Source organism: Emys orbicularis, chromosome 2 (genome assembly GCF_028017835.1).
Source record: "Emys orbicularis isolate rEmyOrb1 chromosome 2, rEmyOrb1.hap1, whole genome shotgun sequence".
Lineage (NCBI taxonomy): Eukaryota > Metazoa > Chordata > Testudines > Emydidae > Emys > Emys orbicularis.
Window position 1 is genome coordinate 53,898,102 of NC_088684.1, and position 12,126 is coordinate 53,910,227.

At 43.7% G+C, this 12,126-nt stretch overlaps 1 protein-coding gene across 1 annotated transcript in view; it reads right to left on the reverse strand.

Annotated features, from left to right (window-relative positions):
• Positions 1-6,456: 6,456 nt before the first annotated feature.
• Positions 6,457-12,126, reverse strand: part of ZC2HC1A (zinc finger C2HC-type containing 1A) — a 75,575-nt gene continuing 69,905 nt past the window's right edge. Inside the window, exons 9-10 of the mRNA XM_065399860.1 lie at positions 7,767-7,877; positions 6,457-6,643 (exon numbers count right to left, since the gene is read on the reverse strand). Of these exons, the coding sequence (XP_065255932.1) occupies positions 6,457-6,643; positions 7,767-7,877 (298 nt within the window). The remainder of the gene's footprint in view (positions 6,644-7,766; positions 7,878-12,126) is intronic.

Here is a 12,126-nt window from a genome sequence, read left to right on the forward strand (position 1 = left end):
ACCTAGTATTTGTAGGCAGTCCCGGACAGTCACCTGGGGACTGTTGCGAATCGTTGTGGCCAGTTGACTTATAGAATTGAAGCGGGCTGGTGGGAGAGATGCCAACCCCGTCCGGGAGTCTAGGTATGCCCCTATGAACTCCAGATGTTGAGTGGGGTATAATGTGGATTTGTTTTTGTTTACTTGCAGGCCTAAAGATAGGAAACAATCGATGGTAAGTCGTATGGATCGGAGAGCTTCGTCGAACGTTGAAGCTTTGAGGAGGCAATCGTCTAGGTAAGGAAATATTACGACCCCTTGTTTTCTGAGGTAGGCTGTAACTACGGCTAGGATCTTGGAAAAAACACGGGGGGCCGTGGACAGTCCGAAGGGGAGAACCCGGTATTGGAAATGTGTGGAGCCGAGAGTAAAGCGTAGGAATCGTCTGTGGGACGGGTGTATAGTCACATGAAAATAGGCGTCCTGTAGGTCGAGGGCTGAAAATCAGTCGCCCTGCTCCAGCGCTGGGATTATAGTGGTGAGAGTGACCATCTTGAACTTCTGCTTTTTGACAAATTTGTTGAGCCGCCTGAGGTCGAGGATTGGTCGCCATCCCCCATTTTTCTTCTCTGTTAAGAAATAATGGGAATAAAACCCCTTCCCTCTGTGTCGTTCTGGCACAGTTTCTACTGCTCCCAGTTGAAGGAGATGCTGCACTTCTTGGAAGAGTAGTTGCTCGTGAGATGGGTCCCTGAAGAGGGACGGGGAGGGTGGGTGGGTGGGAGGGAGGGAGAGGAAGGGGATGGCGTATCCAATTGTAACTACCTCTATGACCCATTTGTCGGATGTAATTTGTTGCCATTGATGAGAGAATGGTCGTAGGCGGTGTCCAAAGATAGGTGTGCCGGCTGAAGTGGGAACGCTGTTTTCTAAACCCTCGACCAATGCTTCAAATCTGCCTATTAGTTGGAGGGGGTTGCAGCGCCCCTGTAGAGTTAGGACGACGACGTTGGAATCTTGGTCTTTGGCGTTGTTGCGGCTGCTGTTGTTCCTGCGGTCTATAGGAATGTTGTGTAAATGCGGGGTAGCGTGGACGTTGATAAGGTTGGTATCTAAATTGTCGTCTTCTGGTCGCAGGTGGCTGGAGGCCTAGGGACCGGAGGGTTGCTCTTGCGTCCTTCATCGAATGAAGCATGTCGTTTGTGGTGGAGGCAAAAAGTTTTTCCCCGTCGAAGGGAAGATCTTCAATGGTGCTCTGGACCTCTCGAGGGAAGAAGGAGGAAGAGAGCCATGAACCCCGTCGCATGACCACTGCTGTGGCGGTCGACCTTGCTGCAGTGTTAGCTACATCGAGGGCCGCTTGGAGAGCGGTGCGTGATATGGTTTGTCCCTCGGAAACCAGAGCTGTGAATTGTTGTTTCTTCTGCTCTGGGATGTGATCAATAAAGCCATGAACTTACTATAGTTTTTGTGGTCATATTTTGCAAGGACTGCGGTATAATTAGCTATGCGAAACTGTAGCGTCGAGGATGCATATACTTTACGGCCGAAGAGGTCCAGGCGTTTACTGTCTTTGTTGGCTGGGGTGGAGCGGGCGTACTGTTGTTTGGCCCTCTGGTTCGCTGCGTCCACTACCAATGAGTTTGGCGCCGGATGGGTAAAAAGGAATTCAGAGCCCTTTGAAGGGATGAAATACTTCCTGTCCGCTTGTTTACAGGTAGGTAGGCTTGTGGCTGGATTCTGCCAGATGGATTTAGCGGGTTCTAAAAGGGCTATGTTGATTGGCAATGCCACTCTAGAGGAAGAAGAGGGCTGCAGGATGTCTGTTAGCTCATGCTGTTGTTCAGTGACTTCCTCCAAGTTAATTTTTAAGTCACCGGCAGCTCTTTTAAAGAGGTCTTGGAATTTTGCATAGTCATCCGACGGTGTTGGAGGAAGGGGAAGTAAGGCTTCCTCAGGCGTTACGTCGGGCTCTGCTGGAATAGGAGCAGGACTCAGTTGCTCCTGAGAGTGTGACGGTGCTGCCTGGTATCTTATGTCACCGGCAGATCCGTCACGTGGCGGTGCTAAACCGGCGTTGCGCCTGGTCGAAGTGCCGTAGCGCATGCGTTCTCGTGGGTACGATACCCATGGTGCCCAACATTGCCATGGTGGTGGGTAGGGCATAGGTGGTGCCATCCAAGGGTTCACTCCCCATGGGGCAGGATCCTGATAACAGGCTGAGGTGATTTGTTTGTAACCCCTGTTGATTGGGGTGTGGGAGCCTTGATCAGGAGAAAAAACTGCCTGTGGATCAGTTTCCTCCTCACTGGAGGAAGGTTGTTCTGATCCTGAGTCATGCACTGGAGAAAAACAGGCAGTCATCAGGGGAGACTGCAGAATAGGTGACACCGATAGATCTGCTGTCTGAGTAAATTGAAGAGGTGAGGCTCCTGAATGAGGTGAAAACTGTGGAGGAGGAAGTTGCCCTGAGGGAACATTCCTCTGAGCAGGGGTTTTGCCTTTGATCTCCCTGTCAGTCTGTGCCGCGGTTGCCGGTGCCGTGGTAGGTGCCGGGGGGGCAACATCAGCCCGCTGAGGGTCAGCCAGGGCGGGAAATGTCGGCACCGCGTCCATCTCGGTGCCGAACGGTGCCATAAACGAGGCAGGCAACTGAAAGCCTGAAGCCTCGGCACCGGAGCCTCGCGCCGCCGCCGCAACCTGAGGCGGCTTTCGTGCGGTGCCTGAGGAGCCCGGCTCTTCAAAAGTGCTGAGGCGAGGAAACACAGGCAGGGAAACTGTTGACCTGCCTGAGGCACTTTTGTGCCTCACCAACTTCCTTGTTGGAGAGGGCTGCCCCTTCTTTGAAGTTTTCTTCAGGTTTTTTGAAGCAGGGGGGCTGTGTCGGGCAGTAGAGCCGGAGTCGGCGGCTGGGTCTGAAACTGACCCGAGAGACTTCTGCAGGAGGAGCAGTTTCAATTTGAGCTCCCTGTCCTTTCGTGCCCTGGAACTGAGTTTGGTACAGTGGGCACATTTTTGGGGAATGTGTGTTTCCCCCAGGCATTTTATACAAAGAGAATGGCCATCAGAGAGTGGGATAGCATCCTTGCACTTAGAGCAGCGCTTAAAGCCTGTGGAGCCAGGCATGGTAGAAGCGGCTGCGGCTGAGAGAATTTTTTTTTTTTTTTTTTTTTTTTACAGATAAAGAACTAATAAACTAGACTAACAAGAACTGACAACAAACTAACTACTATAACAGGTAATTGTAAGAAAGTGAGGGATTTCCTAACGAGTCTGCTGAGCTCCGTCTCAGGCCGGGGACGGTAGAGAAGGAACTGAGGAGATTGGCCACGCATGCGTACTATTATCCTAGACTCACAGCGAGGGGCAGCCTCTGCGCATGCGTGGCCAGTACGAGTACTGCTACGAAAAATCTCCGAGCGAAGGCGCAGGGACGCACCAACACCTGGAGTGGAGCACCCACAGGGACATCTCTCGAAGAAGAATGTATAGTTAGTGCATGTTGTTATTCAGTAGTTTTGGGGTTCATAATCCTTCTCTAGTGTTCTTCCCATTTTAATTAAAAATGATTAGCTTAGCTTTAATTTAATTTTGGATAATAACTTTTGAAGAGTTCACACAGAACATATGCTTATACATATTCTTGGAGAGATGTACACTGAGCTTTCAAGTTCTTCACTAATCTTCCTTCAATCACCATGCTTATTTCTTGCTTTTTATATGATACTTAATTATGTTCCTTATGTGTTTCATCTGCAATGAGTATTATGAAAACCATTCCGTTTTTGTTTGCTAACAAACATTTGGATGGAAAGGCAGCAGTCTGTGCTGCTACAGTGTGCAATGCAGTCCTCTGTAGATAGCACTAGATACATGAAAAATCTATAATATTAGATAATTAAAACATTTTGATAAACAAACCTTAACATACTGAATATAGCCTCAGTATGCAGTAACAAACTGGATAATCAAATTTTATGTTAGTGTTTTCATGTCTTTATTATAGAAGTTTCAAACGTGCACATTATTAAATGTTACATTTTGTCAATAATCAAGGTTTAAATTTACTGAGTTGTAATGCTGAATTAAACTTTAGACTAATACACACAAAATTTCAATTAAAAGAAAATAAATGGTGCATAACTCTAGGATAATTTTCTAAAACCTGACTTTGAAGCACTGCATTACACAACAGCTCAAAGAGCAGTGAATATAAATCCATGTATTGTATGAATTGGGAAACTTGGCATTTATGGTTTCAAAGGACAGGCTTTCATAATTTTGTAGAGAATTCCTTCACTCCTCTCATTATTCACAATAAAATCCTTGTAAGTTTGAAACTAATCTGTTTCCTTACTAAACTTTCCCTTTATACTGTACGCACACATTGCTGTTATTACAGGTTTGCTCATGATGAGTGCTGGGCTGCTACCATTTATTTTTTTAAAAACTGATAACATTTAATTTGCCAACATATATAAGAACAGAAACTAAATCAGCTTTTGGGCCTATGAACCTTCAGTATCCCTTGGCTGAGCCCATTTTTGGCTACCTATTATACAACATCACATTTAATAGTTATCCACTCTTACACACTAAACATGGGCAGCTCAGTGGCCATATTGGAGAATTAGAAAAGATGTCAATACACCTGGTAAAGGGACAATTCCTAGAAGCATTTAATTTCTCAGAAAGATTACAAAACAATTCTGTACCACTGAACTTGGTCATCCTAAAATAGCAATAATAGTTTAGGGCCCACAAAATGACATCTTCAAGGTCCTAAAGATATCCATAAAAATCAGAGAAAGGTATCCACAAATGGATATCAAATACATTTTGTTTGTATTTTGGCCCCATTATCTGTATTCTCCAAAAATATGAATAGTACTTTTGGATTACATTAATTGAAAATATTGCAGTGTCATACCATATGTGGCAAAAAGCTTCAATATACCACCTTAACAAAAATCATACATCTGCTATACTAGTGGCAGCAATGAATTAAAAGTAACAATTTTGGACAAGTCAGCACAGTTAATTTGGGAAAGGCACAATTAGATTCTTTCAGATTGTTTTTCCCTGGGAAACCAACATAGTTTAAAACACTTCAAAGCAAACGTCACATACCAGAAACATTTAAATTCAGACACAGACTAAGAAACTCAGCTTTTGCCTGGTTATTTAAACTGCCCCCGCTGGTTGTCATATTACAAAAGTTAAACAGCTAAGGTGTCTGATCCTGCTTCCCTGGAAGTCAATGTGAGTTTTGCTATTGACTTCAATGGCTGCAGTACACAGCCCAGGAGAATGCAGAAATTGCAGACAGAATAATTAAATATTCACACTATCCCATGAAGCATAATTGCTCCATAAAACATATGGCTGTGCTTTTGCACAGGGATAAGAATAAAGGAAGTGATGACTTCTATCAAAACTTACAGTACCAGTTTCATATAACTATATGGACCTCTATCATGTTAGATACATTATAAGGACTATTTTAAAAATGGATGGACAAATTATTTATATCATCTATGATAATCATCCATTAAAGCCATCCACTGGAAAATCTCAATACATATCCAAGAAACTTTATTTTAAAATTCTGGAGTCAATTATTTTGTCTTTCCTTCTGGAGAAAGAGGAGGAAAGTGAAGGGAGCAGGAACTTGCAGACATCTCTGGAAGGAGAGATGGGAGCTGTTGGATAAAACTCATGTGGACAGTTATGGAAAGGAAAGTATGTCATTATGAAAAACATAGCTTTAAAAAAAAAAGCCTGGTCCCATACTGCTGGCTGTAAATATGTAATAACCTTCATTGGTTCTTATTCAATTCCTATTATTCTTTACATAGGTGAACAATACTTTCACACAGCACTTCAGTCCATTTGCTTTAACAAATCTTTTAGAAGCAGTGCCAGAAAATAACCATGGAAGCTCATTAGAATAGTATGGTTTAATCTCTTTAACCAAAGACAATCTTTTAATATTTTCATTAGAAAGTTATAGGAGCTGCTCTTGCAGTTTTCATACTTCCTTAAAAGACAGTTTCTTAGTTAGTGTCCCATAAATATATCTGATTCCTTCTCAGAAGCATTTTTTAAGCCCAAATGTTTCATAGCTAGAATATTTTACATACCAGGGTTCTACAAAAAGATCCATTTCTATTTGCTAAGTTGCCAAACACATCTCTACTTAGTTTAAAATATTTTCCAACAGAGATTAGAATGTCCTTGAATGGCACAGTTTTAGGTACCTGTTATTTTTATATACAGTATATATATTTATATATAAATAACTATGTAACCAAAAGGATTGCACTCAGTAAATTACTACAACATGGTATTTCAGGATGTTTGCAGCATGAAATCTAACAGGAAGGAGTGCTCCAGCATTCCATGCTGCAATATGCAACTGAAGCTCTGGGTTTCTGTTTTTTTGTTTGCTTGCTTTCTTTGCCTTTATGAATGCATTCACACAACCATTCTTCGAATTCCACATTCACAGCAGAACTTTGCCCATTCCACTGGGTATCTGGTTCCACATTCATGGCAAAATTTTGATAACTGTACAGGTGAATTTTCATCGCTGCTTTTTGTACTTCCTCCATTGACTGAGGATGAGTAGTCTCCACTATCATACCCAATTTTACCATCAGACCTGAAAATTCAGATAACAAACGTTCATAATATAATTTAATACAGTGCAACTTGGTATAAGTATCCATTCTAATCCTTTGCAAAGAATTACTATTTTTTAAGAACTGACAAATATATACTTTAAACCAGGGATCGGCAACCTTCGGCACGTGGCCCGCCACCCTGGCGGGCTGGGCCGGTTTGTTTACCTGACGCGTCCGCACGTTCGGCCGATCGCGGCTCCCACTGACCGCGGTTCGTCACGCCAGGCCAATGGGGGCGGCGGGAAGCGGCAGCCAGCACATTCCTCGGCCCGCGCCGCTTCCCGCCACCCCCATTGGCCTGGAGCGGCGAACCGCGGCCAGTGGGAGCCACAATTGGCCTTACCTGCAGACACAGCAGGTAAACAAACCGGCCCGGCCCACCAGGGTGCTTAGCTTGGCAGGCTGCGTGCCAAAGGTTGCCGATCCCTGCTTTAAAGTTTGTGCCATAAAAGGGATAAGCAGCCTACCTACTTGAAATATCATATTGTACACCCTTTCCAAAGTGCTCCCTACTTTGAAATGAAAAGAGAGATGCTAAAGGAAACTAACACCAGAATCCTAGAAGCAGGAAGAAACATTCAAGTCACAAGTTAGTCTAACTAGAAATTCTATCACTGAGATATCAAAGGTTTTGTTGGAAAGTAACCCTAAATATATCTTTAACAAATGAAAGTATATAGTCAAAGAAATATTAGCACTGTATGGCACTGAGAACCTCGGAAAATCGCACCCACCGTATCACCCTCAGATCATGTGGAGTTAGAACTATAAACTCCCTATTTTCTCTTCTTCAGTTAGCAGCAATTGACTTAAATGTAGGTTGAAAGAGCCATTCTCATAACCTTTTCACAAGTCTATTGAAACTTCTAATGCTCAGCCTTACACACTTGGATGGGTGAAATTTTACTTTTACACTAAGCTACAGTGCTAAATATGCCAAATCTACAGTCAAAGCATCCTAAAATTGTTAAATCTACCAAAGAATATTGAATTAAGAGATTCCCATAACTGTCTGTGTACCACCCTTCCCATCATTTCCTGTAGAGAGTACTCCCCTAAAATGTTTCTATTTACTTACAAGATTACAAAGTTAAAAACTACCTGCTTGAGTAACTTTCTGCATTATAGATTTTCCTTTTGTTTGCTAGAGCACCTGTGCCCGCGTTTTTTGCCATACTTGGAGGGGTTGATATTCGAGTTTTCACAGTGGGTCTGGAAGAGAGTAGATAGTGAATTAAATAAACAGGTTCAACAAACCACCCAGGCACAACATTGCCAATACTTTGTAAAAACGGTAGAGCCTCATTAACCCCACCAATGACAGAGTGAAAAGCCGTAGCATGATTAGCAAGGTCTGAGGACCACAGAGTGCCAGAACCTGGACCAGTGATGATAACACTGCAACCCTTTTGGCTAATGGAGAAGCATTTCACTCCTACTCCCAACCTTTCATTCTGCATCACACTAGAATAGAGCACATGCATTCTCTATTGATTGCTCATGGTATAGAACATTTCCACCTCTTTGCAGCCAGGCTAAAAGTGATTTTATGGCTCTGTTAGGACTGCTAGAAGAGTGAAAAGCAACTGACTGGTGGCTCTGAAGAGATGGAAGAATCTTTAGGCAGATGGATGCCTTGCTCCCCTTCACAGTCAATTCTTAGATGAGCCATGGCCACTGCCTTCTTTTTCCCATAATACTGAACCCAGCCACAGCAGCCATTGGAGGTGGCTGTTACTCCCCTGCTTATGAAGGATGGTGATGCCCTCATGGTCCAGCCTCTTCCTCCTAAGCATGGGGATGGGGGAATAACTTTTATCCAACAGGGTAGCAGCACACATCTTTTATGGCTTGTCAAATCCTTAGTTCAATACTGCAGCAACACAGAGGCAGAAGCTCTCTCAAGAATCCCCACACAGAAGAAGGGAAGTCGGGTGGTGATACCCAGCTAAAGGATTGTTCTGTCCCATTCAAATCTCCAGACAGTTGCTCACTTTGAAGAAATGGAGAAACATCAGAGCACTGACAAGTTGTGCTATTCCTGAGCAGGGATAGCATGGATGTTATCCCTGAGTAGCATTGCCACCATCAAGAGGAACGGGGAGGAGGAAGCACCCTTCACTACCAGTGATTAAAGATAAGTTCTGCTGTCTTGTTCCAAAAATTTACCACACACTGTACAGTGTGTTGAGGAATGTATTTATTTTTTTTAAAAATTTACCTTCATCAGTAATAGCCAAGGGTAGATTAAGGCAGGATTCTTGAACCCTGCGATTTGGACCCAGTGACCTGAACGCTGCTGTGAAAAACCCAAAGTGAGGGGAGTGATCTAATAATTAAGCACACAAGTATGCCTCCCACTTACGCCAGCGAGTAATTTGGCCTATAGCCCCTGCTCACAGATTGACTTTGTGACATCAGGCTGGTCGCAAACTTTCTCCTTTATTGTTCCTGTCTGTAGGATGGGCTGCTTTCCTACCTACTTACCAACAGCATTGTAAGGATTACTTTATAAAAGCATTGTGGAATCAAAAAGCCACAATATAAGTGCAAATTACACTCAAAAAGTTAGTTAAAAGTACATTATTAAGATTGCAAAGTCAAGCATTCAACATTTTGGAAATGCCAGAATTGTTTGCCTGGGCAACCTTAATTCAGTCTCCTTGTGCATGTGCATACAGTCTTTAATTACATTATCACATATCGTTTTTTCCCACAGGGTCCCTGCCTCATTCAGTGCATGAGTGATGAACTTATGAGCAACTATTTATCATTCAGTGTGTGCCCACAGGCCTCATTTACTGCCCACTATTCAAATCCTGCTCTGAAAACAGAATTATGTATTTCTTCGTGGGCTTGTCTACCATGCTCATCATTATAGTATGAGTGCTTCATAAACACTAAAGAATATATTTCCACAACACACCTCTGAGATGACAAGGAATTATTATCCCCATTTTACAGATAAGGAACTTGATTCACAGAGACATTAAGGTAAACAATATCCCCTAATTTTGGGTGCCCAATTTGAGACACCTAGGACCTGATTGTTCAAAGCACAGTTCTCATGGACTTCAGTTGCAGCAGTGAGTGCTCAGCACTTTTTAAAATCAAGACTCAGGTTGTGAAGTCAGGCACCTAGAAAACGATGAACACACAATTAGTGATCACCTGCAAAAAGTCTGGCTTAAGTGACTTGCCCAGCATCACATAGGAACTCTGTGGCAAAAGCAAAGATACAATCCAGTTCTCCAGGGCAACATTTAACTGTCTCGATGATAAGACCCGCCTTTCTCATCCTGCTATCCCGCCTCATTCACTGCACGCCTTCTACTCTGGATGCCTTTGAAGAGCAGAGGGCGCTGTCTGGGGTTCTCTGCTTTGTGTCCCCTCTGGTTCTCTCATTTTAATCTTTGACCTCACTCTGAATCCTGTTTCTTTCAGTTGTTGTCCCCAGAAATCTGCTGTAGCCTGGGTCTAGTGGTTCCTCCTCTTTAGCTGAGGGGGCAGGCCTTTAGTTCTGGGCAGGCCTATACCCACCTGCCCCAGTACTACAAATAATAAGCATCTTCCACTTCCTCAATATCCTACAGACCACAGCCTCCTTTAACATGCAACCCTGATTCATCCCCAGAGCAGGTACTTCCTGTGAACTGAATGAGGTCAGGGTCCTGTGTAAAAAATAGTATTCGATCATATAATTAAAGACTGCATACTAATGCATATGCACAAGGGGGGCAAATTAAAATTACAAAGGCAACCTTAATTCTGGCATTTCTTAATTTTTGAGTGCTTGACTTTGCAACCTCAATAATGTCTTTTAATGTATTTTTTGTGCACAATTTCCTAGGCTTTTAAAACAGCAAACTGGAAAATGAAATTTCATCAGGCGGCATCATACTGACACCCACATTGTTCATCAACAGAGTTAGAATCTGTAAATCCACTGCATAGACCTCTCTACTCTAATGGGCACAGACTATTCTGCCCATTCCCCCCAAGTTTGTCCTCTTCTGTCCTATACCCTCCAACCTTTCATAGTCCTGTTTCTACCTCCCCCTCAGCTCCTTGTCTCAGTCCTGTTTTCTTTGCCCACCCATTCCCACTCTCCATTCAGGCTTATCTCTGTTTCAGTCTCCTTGCAATGCCAGTCCTAGATCCACCCCCCTCTTTGCCTAGTCAGTCTCAGTTCTCCTTTCCTGGCTCCTCATCCCGTCTGTATCTTTCCTCCTCATGACCACTGACTCCCAGTTCTAGTCTCCTTCCCCAGACCACTCATCCTGTCTACCTACTTTCTTTGTCCAGCCAGTCCAAAACCTAGCTCCTTGTCAGTTTTGTCTCCCCTTTCCCAATCCCCCCCACACCCTGGTTCTCCTTGTCCAGCCAGTCCCAGTTTTCCACCCCAGCACATCATCCGATCTTGCTGCTCCCCACCCACCCCAGCCCAGCCAACTGGCTCCCAGTCCCCAGCTGTCTCCTTCAGTGTCCTTTTCAGCTTGTCTTTGTTCAGCTTGTCCCTCAATGGCTCCCAGTGTCCTTGTTCAGTATTCCCCTACCTTCTAAGCTCCAAGTCTCCTTACTCAACCTCGACCAGTTCCCTACACACAGCTCCCAGCCTCAACCTCTCTTCCAACCAGTTGTAATCTCCCCTCCATCCCAGAGCTCCCAATCCAAGTGGAGTCAGTTGGTCAATGAGGATGGAATCTTTGGAGATTTTTGCTCTTAAACAATTCTGCACTGAGCATGTGCAAACTGTGATTTTTTTCCCCCTAAACCTTCTAACTTGCTCAAATTTGGGCACATTTTTAATAGGGATGTCCAAAAGCACATCACTATCACAAAGGCCACCCCATGCCAAATTTCCAGTCCCTGTTGCAAAGCATAGAGGCAGTGGAGTTTTTCTAAGAAAAGGTTGCCAACAAAGTTTTTAAAGGGCAAAATGTGATTTTCTCTAACCTCATTCTCTGAAATAGCTGAACAGTTTTGGCTGAAATTAAAAAAAAAAGTGCAGCCTGAGGCAGACACCTCTAATGGAACATTTCAGCCCAAATGGTTAAACTTTGGCAAAATTATAAGTAACTGAAAACAGGGGGCTTATAATGGGAACTCGTTGGGCAACCTTGATTATAGCCAGTGCACTAGGAGTTTAGAATTTATGGAGCCCACTTTCGCCACCACAGGTTCTTCAAATTACATGATCTGCTTGGGTAGCTGAGTGGACATAATCACAACAGTGACATTTCTACATATGGTTGGAATATTCATAGTAGGACAATAAAAACTCTTATAGTGGCAATGTTTGTCTAGATGCCAAGCTCTCAAAAGAAGCTCTCCAGTAAGAACAGTCAATCATTATCCTATGACTACAAGGGTACATGTGTAGGTCAAAAATTAGTGTCAGTGGTAGGACTCCTGGGACTGCCAAAAAGTCCATACCTTTCACGCCAGTAGTTCTCTTCCA